This window comes from Limulus polyphemus, unplaced genomic scaffold (assembly GCF_000517525.1).
Source record: "Limulus polyphemus unplaced genomic scaffold, Limulus_polyphemus-2.1.2 Scaffold404, whole genome shotgun sequence".
Classification (NCBI taxonomy): Eukaryota; Metazoa; Arthropoda; class Merostomata; order Xiphosura; family Limulidae; genus Limulus; species Limulus polyphemus.
In genome coordinates, this window is record NW_013666014.1 from 270,753 (window position 1) to 285,597 (window position 14,845).

General features: G+C 33.8%; 1 protein-coding gene across 1 annotated transcript in view; it reads right to left on the reverse strand.

The window, feature by feature from the left end:
• Window positions 1-14,845, reverse strand: part of LOC106458013 — an 84,549-nt gene that overhangs the window by 9,346 nt on the left and 60,358 nt on the right. The window contains exons 12-13 of the mRNA XM_013917462.2: window positions 8,112-8,817; window positions 1,635-2,381 (exon numbers count right to left, since the gene is read on the reverse strand). Coding sequence (XP_013772916.1) covers window positions 1,635-2,381; window positions 8,112-8,817 — 1,453 coding nt within the window. The remainder of the gene's footprint in view (window positions 1-1,634; window positions 2,382-8,111; window positions 8,818-14,845) is intronic.

Consider the following 14,845-nt stretch of genomic DNA (forward strand, 5'->3'; position numbering starts at 1 on the left):
ACAAAGTTCGAACATTACTACTCATTTAACTTCAGTGGATTCTCATCGGACATTAGTGTTTTTACGAAAACGTTACCTAACTTCAACGGTGGAAAACTCAGTGTGTGTGGCAAAGGACAAAGCTAGCTAGCTTCCCGGCGAATCGTACTTACATCAACTCGTAATTAACTCGCTCATCGTGAACCCTCGATAAGATAACAAGGAAGTTCCAAACTAGAAAGAAGACTTGACATTGCTTGTAAGTTTGTGAAACATTTGTTTATAAACCATTGTTTGTAATAATTATTTGTAATAACCGTTATTGTAAAGTGTACTGTTGTGTGTATATTAAAACGTATTTGTGTTAAAAATGAAAACTGTATCAATCTTGTTGGCAAATATTACAATCTGCTATATATCGGTATTTATTTAAATACTAAATCCAAAGTATAATTGAACTACTAAATTTAAATCATCAGTTAACTCAATTTCTGATCATTTAAAATTATAATACGCAACGTTACCCTTTCAGCTAAATAATCTATCCCAGCGCATGCTAATCGCAGATGTGGGTATTGTGCAGCATAAACGTCACACTCATACCACTTTCAAACGACAGCGGTAAAATTGTTAAAATTAATAGAACAATTGATTAGTCCTATTGGGTAACAGAGGTGCTCTATTTGCATAAATGGCATTTAAGCTGTCTAACTTTAGGCTGTAAAAAGGAGTGAAGCTATTTTTTAATTTTATTAACAGCTGAAAAATCAACGACCATATATTATAGTTTTGTGATAATTAAGTAAACAGGGCTGCGGAAACACATACGTTAATGCAAAATTTGTATAATAATAACTCAAGGGATCGATTTTGCTGAGCCAAATCATAAACTTTGCATAACAAAGATTAAAGATAATAATCAGGTCAGTGAAGTATTCAGGAAGAGAGAGAGAAAAGAATTTCTCTAATACTTGAAAAAATATTGTAGTGTTTACTGTTAAGTATTCAATATTGTCTGAAAGTTACAAGATGGTATTTAATTCGTAAGTTTATTTTTACATAAATAAAACTTCAGTATAACCAACTTAAAACTGTCCTGTGTTGTGCCATAATTTTTCTTTTCTTTAGTTTCATGCTGTGGAGGAAGAAACATTTCAGTATGTTGATGTATTTGACTAAGAAAATGTTGAAAATTAGTATACCGCATTTGAACTATTGTAATTTTATAATGAAGCAACAATTTCTATTTATTTGAAACATTTTTGCTCATTTATTGATTAAAGATTAAACGCCCTCACAAAATCGGACCCAATATTCAAAATGATGATATATACTAATATACGTGGAGAATGATTTAAAAGTCACTTATAACTTTTGAAAACTTATAACTCTGGAAATTAAACTAATAATATTTAAATAAATGTGTGGAAAATTTAATCTATTTAAATTATAATAACAAAAATTATCTTTACATGATGTGAACTTCCTGCAATACTCCAGCAGAACTTGCGTTAATAATGAAGTAGCAAACCAAGTATGAAAAATGTACATTGTATTAATATTTCAGGAAAAGTTGACTATTGAAGTTACCGTATAAAAATAAGCATACCACCACTTACAGATAAATATTAATTACAAAATGCCGTATTGCCTACCTGGACTTTCCTCAGAAATACTGAAAAGCCTTGTATGGAAAGCCATGTCCAAAGAGTCAACCCCAGGCTTCTGAAAACGCCTCTTCTCCAGATTATGAATGGTCTTTCTTCTTTCCAGTCGCTTTCTTCCTTTCTTCGTATTTTCTGCAACTTCGTCATCATGTAAGCCACGCAGTTTCTGCAGTTGTCTAGCTATATTAACTGCATGCTTATCAATATAAGCATCATCACTTATATCTTCGACTTTCTGGTTACAACATTTCAGCTCAATGGATGCCAAAATGTGGGAAAAAGTAGCAAATCGGTGGAAACCCATTCCAATAAACTGGATAATCAAAATTGTAGCAAAGAAAGTGGCAAATACCAAACCAATTGGCTCTAATTTTAAGTATTCGCTCTCGATTTTGATCTCTTTGGTGCTTGGAATGTACGTAACGTTACTTTTCACCCCTAAAGGCCACCTAATATGCAGCTGATTTTTGTTAAGCTGCAACAAAAACACAATGAGAATGAACAAGGCGTTAGTCATAAGAAAGCCAAACACAACTTTGTTTCGTAACTCTTTCAGTTCAGTAGCTACTCGAGCCTCTTGTTCTTTATTTTTTAGAAGTGGCTTCAGATATTTGGCAATTAAGTCCTTGAAAAAAGTGGACTCTGCTTCCTCAAGATATACCAACTCACTACCAACCAAACATTCGTCTTCTATCCAATATGGATTTTTCTCGTCATCCCTTTTTAAAGTTGGTTCTGCCAATTAAACAATGATAAAATTACACAATCATTGTGACAAATATTAAGGAATAGCTAATAATAATAACACTGATAACAAAAGCTTCATGTTCCGTCTGAAGATGAAAAATGGAAGACCTTCGAAACGTCATCCTCTACACTTGTTATTTTTCTACAACAGACAATTGCCGCCCATTCCAGGGTACTTATCATGAATACATTGCCTAAACAATCTATCAAAGAATACTTCATGTTTTCTTTGCTATTTTTTCAGTGACAGCATTGTAGCAGAATAAAGCTAATGCAATACCTTCACTGTTTGTTTTGACATGTATATTGAAAACAATACGAAACTACAAGCAAATGCTATGCTTTACTTTAGTTTAGGCCGATATGAGAGCACTGAGGAATATGATATGGTCACACATGCTTCCGTTGTGTGTGTGAATATATTTTTAAAATAATAAAAGGTCGTTATCAGTTCTTCTATCATAAACAGCTTCCCCCCCTTAATGACAGTCTTAAATAACACTCATTAATAACGTCGAAAAATTCTTAGAACTGTTTTACTAAAAAAAGACTAACATATTTATAACTAGCTGGAGTACCCGTGACCTGGATGGAAGTAACGTAAATTTATGATTAATGAAAAGTTATCTTAGGACATGAAAAGTTACTTCCTTTATATATAATTGTAACAAACGCAAAAACGGCCATAAAACTGCAAAACGCAAAATGCAGAACTGAAAATTTGTATGAACCTAATGAACCTCCATACCAATTTTGGTGAAAATCCATCCACACCCTGCGAAATAGTTACATGGACATAGAACAGACAACAGATAGTACTATTATATTTATATAGATATTGTTTATAAACTGAATATAACCCATGCGAATTGTTTGTAAGCCTATAAGCAATAGGTAATAAATACGTACATTTACAAGGTTTCATAACTTAATTCAGTAACCGGTAGTCCACCTTCTTAAACCTCAAAAGTAAAAAGAAATATTTTTTAAGTGTAAAAAGCAATGTGTCTTATTCATACAAAACCCCAATTCAACTATTTCATTGTTCAATAGTGACTAAGCTTACTACCAAATATATAAATATTGAGATTAAATTGTTTCCCCTTGTTCTTTTTTGTCTTCTGATTTGTCTAAATGGTACCGAACGTTTTGTAAAACGAGTCTCTTTCTATTCAAATTCATCGAAACTCTTAAATATCCCGGGCCCATGTGGATCAGAGAGGTAAGATTATAAACCTAAAATTCGAGCTTCGGTCTATGTGGTGGGCACAGTATGGATTGTTTATTTTACAGTTCTGTGCTTAATAACAAATAACTTTCTTCAAGCCATAGAGAGACATCACAGCTTTCCAAATAAAATTCGGTGTTCACTTTTAATGTGTTTTTGATAACTAAGTAATACGTTATAAAAAATACGAATTACAAATTCAATTGGTCTAAAATCTACCCATAACCAATGATATTTTAGCAAGAAAATAATGAAATGATTCTCTCGATCTCTCTTTATTTCTTGCGTCAAGAAAGTTTTCCTTTAGAAAACACAAGAGTATATGATATTTTGGATACAATATTGAGCCGTTCTTTCTTTTTACTTTATTACAATCATTATTCATGTTAAGGTAACTTACTTAAAACTACCACGTTTTCACAAAGCTGAATATGGAAAAAATATAAGAGTAATCAGTTTTCTTACATTTCTTAGTGAATTTTTTCTATTTTTAACTATAAATATGAATTCATATTTCTACAGTTTGTTTTCTCGGATATCCGCACAAAGTAGTGTAATGGGTATCTGCACTAAGCCGTCTCTAATTTTGAACTGATAAACTAAATTGAAGATAGCTAGTGAGCAACACCCATCGAAAACTCTTTGGTTACTTACTCTAAACAAATAATAAAACTTGACTGCACCCACAGGTCCAAAGTACGGAGCGCGACTTTGAGACAACGGGACACTAACCGTGGATCATCGGATCCACAGTCAGGCGTGCTAATCACTAGGCTTCCTGCTCCGTTTCTATATCAAAAACAAAAAAACTCTTACATTTGTTTCAACCTATAAGTCCAATTGTTCACTTGTGATAAAACACACATTGTTTGTTGTTGAGCACAAAGCTACACAAGAGGCTACCTGTGCTGTGCCCACTGCAAGTATCGAAACCCGAATTTTAGCGTTGTAAGCTATCATATTTGCTGCTGATTCACCGGGGGCCGCATAGTTTGGCTGCACCTCCTATACGTTTCCCTGACATTTTGCATAGCATCTTATTTTGGAAAGAATATTTCCACATAAAAATGAAATAAAAGCATATTTATTGGAAATATTGGAGTTACAATTCATTAGCAGATTTATTGTTAATCAATTTCATTTCACTTTTCACAATATAGTATTTTATTGTTTTTTGCGAAAACGCTGTTTAGATACAAAAATATGATATAGTTTCATTTTTTCATAAACCTTATTTTGAGAGTAAGGCTTTTTTTACTGTAAACTATATAATGGATTATCTGACTCTGTCCAACTGTGGGGAATCGAACCTTGGATTTAGGTGTTATACGTCCGTAAACTTACTGCTGACCCATCAAGGGACTAAAAATGAGGCAACTTCAATGTTTTTGACAGTAAAAAGCTATCGGAAAGTTTCATAATTTGAAAAAGTTACGTTACGATGAAAAACTTAACTAAGTGAATGAATGTTGTTTTTTTTTCATAGAACAAGACAAATCATTCTTTCGTAAAATCAGTTTAAAAAAAGAACTTAACTGTCTGTCAATAAACACGATATTACATTGGAATTAAGCACATTTAAATTTATTATAGACACTTTTAACTAGCCAAAAAATCATGAAATTGCAAACGCTATATGTAGAAAAAGAGAGATTATGCACCTCTATTGAGGATAACTCATCACATAATGACAGTATGATTGTATGGCATTTTCTATTACGGTTCATAACACGTTTTATATAATGTATGAAGAGAAACAACCAATACTCAGTGAAAACTCTAATTCCTAAATTTTTCTTACAGTTTTATCAAGAGGTAAACACCCTACAAAACACAAGCCCGGTCTTAACAGAACAAAACAGCTGATGTAATTTAGAATAACAACAATACATTCTTTCGTATATGTGATCACGTTATCAATAATGAAAATGTAATAGTATAGGATTTGGAATGATCGTTTCAATAGCATTGCTTTTTTACAAGTTACAACTATTTCAGTAAGGAAGAATATATTTAAAACAGGTATGATGTTTCGATCACTGGTGTGATCATTCTCAAGTACACAAGTTTAAACGGTAAACAAGGTTTTTAGTATTTGAATTAACATTCAACAATCTAACAATGTATTTAAATTTTAGAATTGATAGTGGTTATTTATGCATGTGAATTGACTGATTATTTATTTATGGCTGAACAGAAAAACAAAGCACTGATTTCTCCAAGCCTGTTCCCTTGGCTGTGGTTTCGCAAGATAGTAGATAGGGACAGTGGGTTAATGATATCATTACGAACGCTGGAAGTGAATCGTTAATGAGCACAGTGAGTCTAAATCCGATCACTCTTATAGTATTAAAATAGAAAGTAAACGCCACGGTTTTCCGAGAGGAAGTACAAGGAGTCCCTTCTATCAGTTCTGAGAAGGCTTCAGTCAACAGGGATAGAAGGTTGCCACTTTAAATGGTGGATTTATGTATATGTATATATGAACATTTTAGTACCTTTTACTTCTTTTGTAATAATCATTAATTATAAAAGTTTTATTCCCTTTGTCACTCTATCGAAAACGCTTGACGCTCCTTTTTCGGCAATGCTCAACAATATACATCGTCACTTAGCAACAAAACTATCACCTGATTATTCTTAGGCCAATTATGGTGTTTATGTTGAATGCTCAATATTCATTTTGATTTGTTAGAAAGTTTTTTTATTCTTTATATTTTTGATAATTTCAGTGATATAACAGCAACATAGTTTAATTCAGAAGTTTTATGACATTGAGTTGTAGCCAAAAGCAAAATATAATTTACCAAGTAGTGTTTCAGCTAAGCCTTACGTTACGTTTATGTATTAGGCTTAATGCTTAACTTATACTATAAATAGGTCTACTATTACTAACGTTATAGAGTCAGTGTTTAAAAGTTTTAAGTGGTAAATAAATGTTAATTAATAAATATTCTTTTGGTATCTTAACACATATATTACCTACTTGGCCTTAAAACATATATTACCTACTTGGCCTTAAAACATAAATAAAAATAAACGTTTACTACTACCAAATATCTTTTATTCTTTGTATAGTCAAAAGTGTTGAAAATTTGTGTCGGAATGTCCGCATTATTTTACTTTCTGACCATTAATACAGTGAAAAAGCTCAAGAATGCAATTTAAGTCTCTTTCAGAGTGTACACTTACTTTTGTACACGATAACGTTTCATTTTTCTGCGTAGTTTTTATTAAAAATGTGGTGATTAAAGAATGACTTCGAGACTGATGAAATAAGTGAAGAGTAGGTGCATTTTAGAGATACAGATAAATTTGTTTTAGTTAAATTATATAATTTTCGTTAATCATTCGACAATGATTTCCCGTCATTTTTGACGGGCTGTTTTGCTAGTGTATATATATATTTATGGTTTTAACTACATTTGATGTTTTACTGTTTACATGCACATATTTATTAGGCTTGAATGTTCACACAAGTCATCTTTTGTTTTAGGTATTAAATAAGTATTTTATTATATTCTTGTCATACATTTCTTACTGTTACCTTTTCATTATTGGTAACGTGATTGTATGTCAGACAATACATGAGAACGCGTTGTTGTTATTTTAAATTATATCATCTGTTTTGCTCTGTTAAGACTGGGCTTGTGTTCTTAGGGTGTCTACCTCTTGATAAAACCGTAAGGTGAAACGTTGAGAAATTAAAGAATTTTCATTGGGCATTGGTTGTTTCTCTTCTTAAAACTTATTTACACTCCAGTGTGTAACTGAATCATTCTGGAAGTAGAATACATTTATATTAAAACATACGAAAGAGGGGTTATCTTCTAAGTTGGTTTTTACTTAGTTCACAAGATTAGATCACAATTTTCGAACTCGTCTTCAGGTGTTTTTATTAGTTACTCTGTAGACAAAAGCATGTTTTATTGTATATTATCTGTTTTACTTAGTCATTCTCATTACGTAAGTCATGGAAGAGATGCCTTTGTTTTATATCATGATATCTGCGCTCACATCACTTTATCTTTTGAAGCTTTCAGTGGCATATAATGTTGTATTTTATAATGATTTTCAAAGCTTGGGTTTGTTTTTAATATTGCGCAAAGGTACTGTCTGTGCTAGCCGTCCCTAATTTTGCAGTGATATATTAGAGGGAACACCAGTAACTCATCAGTTACTTTTTTACCAACGAATAGTGAGAGTGACCATCACATTATAAAGCCCCCACAGCTGAAAGTGCGAGGTCGTTCGGTGACGGAGATTCGAACCGAGACCCACAGGTTACGAGTTGAGCGCCCTAACCATCATGCCATGGTAGGACCCGGTCGAAAATTAAGAAACAAACTGTTTGTTGAGCACTAAGATATGTTCCTTAACTTTTGGACAGCATTGTAGTTTACATTAAAGTAAGTGGGAATGTAGCTTAACAAAATAGGATTTTAAGTAGATTAATAAATTATGCTCAGTAGTACTTTTGTTACTCTTACCTTCGATTGATTCGTCAAATTGGTTTGTATATTCCACTCTTTCCTTTTCATCTTCACCTTCTTCAACAGTGGGCAAGCTTTCGGGAGTTTTTTGTGAATGACGGCGAATAGAGGACTTCATATGGAAAGATGTGCCGATTGTTGTTCCAAGTCGATGTTCTAAAGTTTCAATTTTCTTATATAGGCTCTCAAGTTGGTCACTGACTCTAATGAGTTGCAGCTTTTCATCATTTGCCTTCGGGTAGATGCAAAACATACATTTAAACAAGTTAGCAACATTACAAGTTATTCCACCATCTTCTTCTTTATTATTTCCACCGAAACCCAACCATCCAAATATTTCAGATTCCTTGCTTTGTTTATTTTTAATTTCTTCTTCTTCTTTTTGCTCTTGCTCTAACAGTTGCTTTATATTGGTCTGAACTTCTCTTGTTCCCCAGCTTACAACATTTAGGTTTACCAGAGAGTAGATGATAAGTAGCAGATACATCGAAGGCACACTTATAAAGTAAAGAACACCAGACATTATACAAGAAAATTCCTGCGGGTGACATATAGCTGAGATGAAAAAACTTGACACTAATGCAATCAAAAATATCGCCGATGGAGATCCGATACCGTCTTCAGTAAGCTGTATAGCAGTACCTACAAGAACAGCCATCATAAGCAATGCGTATGCTGAGCTGAGGATCTGTGCTATTAGTATCTGTAAAATAAATTTGGCCCTATTGAATTAAAATAAATTAGAATAGTAATATTTGACAGACACACAAACCATGCAATCTAATTTAAATGATAGTTTCAGATTGTATACATCATAAGGCAATGAAAGATGAAAATGCTCACAGCCTATTTTGAAATTAATTACAGTAAGCTATACAATCTTACCATAATATTATGGTACGTTTATTCCACAATTTCACTATCTTATAATTAATATAGATAAATTGTATGCAATAGTTTTTCATTTCTTGATTCAGTCCTAATTCAGTTCACCTTTTACAAACATATGGCAAAATAGTGACAAACGGTTGTACAAAACAGCTAAGTTAAGGAGTGCCGATATCTTGTTTGAGAGAACTCTAGCTTACTCAGACCTTTAGCGTTCACTAGACCTGTCCTCCACAGTTGGATTAAAATGATTTGCGATACAGGTGCTGGGAAGAAACAGCTGGTAGTCAATAGCTAGTTAATGATAACTTATTCAGCCACCAGGGAGAATGGCAAGTGCCGCATCAGAACAAAGGCAAAACAAAGTATGAAAGTGTAATCTGACGAGTGAAGAGGCCGCTTGATAATGATCGCGGTTCGTCTGGAGATTCAGGTACATGCATTCACTTTAGCGACATGTCAATCTGAAAAGCCTGAACATATACCTTGTGTTTCTAAGGATGTGTATGTTGCGTGTGTGCTTTTCCAGACATTGGCTTAGCTGAGTTTCTCTGGCTAGGTAGTCAATTTGGATGTGAGACAAAATTTACAAGCCCATTGACTTTCAAAGGTTACAGTTAAGGAGGCTCTTGATCAATTTTTCAAGAGCTCTCATTAGAAATGCTAAGATGTGATACCTCATAAAGTAATATATCCTATGTTTCGACAGGTATATATATCATACCATCTCGAATGTGTATAGCGGAGATATCATCATAAAAGTCTAAAGTTTGATGAGGCAAGACTAGCGACAATTTGGGCGAGTATGCTGATGAACTGCACCGACATCGTAACAAATCTTATTAATACTTGACTGCACTGGACTGCGAAGTTATTCTCGTAAAGCCACCAAATACAGCGTCAAATGGGTGTAATAGATATAGTTTCAGTAGCTATATGGTCTACATCCCGCATGACTATGAAAGTAGAAACTTGAAATAGTTATGCCCGTTGCTTTCTGAGCTAATAGATGGAATGCATTAGAAAATATAGATACGAGCATGAGATAAAATAGGCATATTTTCTGCAGGTGAGTCCACCTCTGATGAAAATCTTCATTCACCGGAAACAAATGTGAGTACATTGAAATTTATTGATATAAAACTCTAGATTTATATGTTCGAATAATAGTAGCAAAGTTGTGTTCCATGGTGTTATGGAATATGAATGTCGATTGTAACTGTGAGTAAATATTAACCTGCTGCCTATATAGCAAACTGCTGACTGGTTCCAATATACACATACTCGTGCACATTAAAATATGCCAGTTACTGCGCACAATAACATGTGTCGAGTACGTTTCCTTTAGAGGAAAACTAAAATAGATGCTATTTACTATTATAGTCCTGCGAGATAGGAAATAGTGCCAGGAAACCTGACACCCATTCAGTTGCACTCTATCACTTATCATGAGAAGTAAATATTATATTTTGAAAAACAAAACTATATGCCTTTCACTGTGATAGTATCAGATGAAAGACGACGGAGCAAGTATATGGCAAATTATTTTCTTACTCATGCTGTGATACATTATAGATATCGCACGCAAAAACATAATTAGCTCTGGTCACTGCTTTTACATTTAGAACCCAGCAAAAGACAGATGAGTCACCCTTACCAGAACTCAGCACAAGTGAAAATATACAAGTTTATATTTTTGAAGTTCGTGTTGGAAATTAAATATTGTGACTGTACTGCCAGAAAGCCTAGGGATTAAGAGCTCTTAGTAAGCTGATCAAAAATACCTCGCAAGTGAAAACGGCATTCCTTTCAGCATTTGTGTAAAGTGTTTCGCACTTTGTAAAAAGGGATTTTGTTTTGTTTGAAAGTTGAATTAATACCATGTTTGGAGTGGATGTACGGCGCAATTTTATTTGGATATTATGATGTTTGCCCCTGAAGAAGAAAGGTCCACCTTTGGAAAGCGCTCGAGTTATAGGGTTTTTATTCATTTTTATCACGACTTCTTCAGCCTACGTGTTTTTCTAACATCATGAATGATGTAAACTTGATTACGTTGACGTCTATTATCCTGAGCTATTACAGATGAAGATAATCTTTACTGAAAGCCCTTTTCACTTGAGCTTAAAAGAGTGAAGAAGCTACCCTAATAAAATCTCTCAAGCGTACCAGTAATAAATACCTGTTTACATCCTTATTACATCTACAAAATTAGTCTGAACATATTGGCCTGCTAGAAAACCACCTCCGAGTTGACTATTTCGGTTTGAATTCTTTTATTTTTGCTGTACTTCATAATGCCGAGTTAACGTCAGCGAAACGTTGTGTACTATCCTTTTTTCAATAAACTCGATATTATATGACATTTATAAAGGGTATAGGCAATTTTATTTTTAATATTATGACTATCATTATGTAACCGGGTTCTTTCACGCAATATACTTGTATTCTTAGAAAACATATATGTAGAATTTTTATCATTATAGCATTTTTGAGTTTCGCCCTGTGAATTATTTTAATGAAAGAGCTAAGTTTGACGCATTAACGAACGTACCACATCGTAATGTTGTATAATTTTCGCCATTAAATGTTATTCCACATACCGATAAACTCGTTTCAAAATACAACACGAATAACTTGTTAATTTTTTTAATAAACAATGTGTGGCCGAAGATCATTTAAATAACCCCCCAAATCTTCACTAACAAGACCCTTAGTTTTTGATCTTTTAATGTTGAAAAAATTATCTTTACTCCTGCAAAGGTCGAACATCAAGTGAATACTTCTGGGGTTAATTAGTGAACTCCCAAATGACTTATTATCTATTACGCTTACTCAGTGTAGTAAAGACCCTCAATGTGTTAGGGAAGCTCCTAATGATTTCCCTTTCTTAACTACGGATAACAGCCTTTTTAAGCTGTACATGGTAAAAACCTGTACCAATGTTTTTGTGGAATAGCTACTCTCAGTTAAAGTAAACCTGCTGAGTAATTAACCTAAAATAGTTAACTTGTATGCTAGATGCAAAGGCACTGGCTGTTCGGCCATGAGTCTTACTTTTCTAGTTTGCAAACGCTATGACAACGAATCTATAGATTGCTTGTTTGTTGTTAAGCGAAAAGCTATGCAATGGGCTATCTGTGTTGTGCCAACCATAAGTATATAAACCCGGTTTGTAGCAGTGTGGGTCTTCAGAATTACCGCTGAGCCACTGGGGCGTCTATAGATTGTCTGATTGATTTGGGAAAGAATGGGGCAATCACACTTTTCGTCTGTGTCTGATGACAAAAGAAAAAGTCTTCATCTAAGTTGCTGAATTCGTGAACGAAGAAGTTGAAGAAACTAGAGAAAATAAAATTAAGAAAGAAAGTAGGAAAAAAGCAGAAGAGCAAAATAAATGCCTTGTCATTGACAAGGAAGTTATTGAAAGTATAAGTCTAGGTGCTAGCCAAAGTAAATCAAAATGTCAGTGATAGCATTAGTGATAACATAGCCTCTGCCTAAGCGAGAAAGGTGCTAACAGTGACAATGAAATACAATGCAGTAAAAGTGTGTTTCCAGAAGACCTAGAAGTCAATGGCTCCTACCACGAAGGAAGCGACCCCGCGTGGAAAGCTAGAACAAAAGAAAATATACGCTTGACAAGCTTAGAACGAAAAAAGAAGTAAACAGAATGGTGATCCAAAGATTTGAGTTAAAATATTTTCTGGATTGAAATGTTTTTGAACTGGTTATTACGTTATGATTAAGCGTGATCTTAAAAAGGAAAGTCAAGAAGGGTTGTCATTGGTTCAGACACAATATCAATATCAAAAGAAAATACTTTTTACTATTTAGAAATATCCTAAATTTTAACCACAAAGTTTAAAGTATACACTTACTGGAACTTTGTTTATCCAAAACAATTAGGGGCAGAAATTGTTGTCAGCTTTAATTTTACTGTTAATGTTAAATATTTCAGACATGATGAATATAGCACTTCCTCTGATTGATGCATTATTAAAATAGTTAATGTCTCTTTCCCTGATCAAGAAACCCTTTGACAAGCAGCTGTTTCGTAGCCTTTCTCCTGTGCCGTATCTATGATATCATTTTATGTGACAGATTTAAGTGTTTTTAACTCTACTCCATGAAACTAATGGCAGTTCCAAGAAGTATGAGGGAGCTCGTTTAGTGAAAAAGCTGTTGATACGATTGATCTCTGTCATATGTGGCACCATTGTAAGGATAACAATGGCTTGATTTACTGGAGTGGTGGTGGGGTACATGTTAGACTGGGTAGGTTTGACAACAGTAGAAAAATCATATCATAGGAGTTAAAAACCTGGCTAAATCCTGTTGGCATTAAAAACAACTATGTTATCATAACTGAAATGTCGACTTCAAAATTCTCATCAACTTCAACATAATTGACTATCACTTATCACTCGGGGCAATTATGACTACAAAATTGTTATAAGTTGGAAAACGAGTCACTATCACCCTACCTATCAGGGTAATGTCGACTACGTAATTGTCATCAATTGCATAAGCAAAAGATTACGAAAATTATAAACTTCCTTTTTAAAGCTATACAAACCTGCACTGTTCTGGATTGCAGTATCCGTGCTCTGTCATTATTTACTTCTGTAAACAATAAAATGTTATTATTGTTAATACTGATCAATAGATTGAAATTCTGTCTATTAACATGATCGCTAATGTCAACACCAATGGACATTTGATTCAAAATATTCCTATTATGTCTGGGATCAACAGGGATGTTCTTTGTTTCCCTACCCTCTTTTTCTTGGTCTGAAATCCTCCTCTTTTCTGTCAAATAATATCACGTGAATCAGAATACCCCTAGTCACGGTGATCGACCAAACAGTAGAAAGTCGTTGTTCACATTGTTGATGTCACCTGGACTCTGGTTTCCAATTAGGCTATTCAGAAAAGTCTAAACAGAGTTGAAGAGTACAGCATAGCCACATGGGCTATAATTATTTACCAAAAACTAAACTCTTTTGGCTCGGCACATTCATATTTTATATATAAACCTCACGGTTTAAAACTAGACCCCAAATGCTTGGTATATCTGTAGGGGCACTACAACACAAGGATAATAGAGTCGATAGAGATATGTCATTTTGGACAAAAGGCCAGAACATTAAACAATTATTCTATCCAAAGTTAGCCTACACGGGGCATATCTACCATTTTCTTTTTAAATTAAGCTTTCATATTACTAATACAGTCGGCCTGGCATGGCCTGGTGGATAGGGCGCTCGACTTGCAATCTGTAGGGTTCTAATCCTATCACCGAATATGCTCGTCCTTTTAACCGTTGAAGCTTAATAATGATGGCCAATCCCGCTATTCGTTCGTAAAAATAGTAGGCCAAGAGTTGGCGTTGGTTGATGCTGATTAGCTGCATTCCCTCTAGTCTTTCAGTTTAAATTAGGCACAGATAGCAAAGATAGCTCTCGAGTAATTTTGCATGAATTAAACAAATAAACTATACATTCTTTTAGAGTGTTAAACATTTTAAATGCAAAGTGATAAATGTTCCCATTTAGGTATAACTGGTTATTTCAAACATACCATTTTAATCTCAAACCATTTTATTTTGTATTTCATGATTTATCCTCTCTGTCTTAAGAGTAAAAATTACGCTGAATTTCAGCCATAGCCTAAGTTTCCAAAATTCCCGATTGCTTCAAGACCTATCTTAAAAATTATTTTACTTGCCATGAGAACGAATTCTGAAATAAATCTTTATGGTATGGAAACTGTTTGTTTGTTTGTTTTGTTTTTAATTATGCACAAAGCTACACAAGGGCTGTCTGTGCTCTGCCCACCAC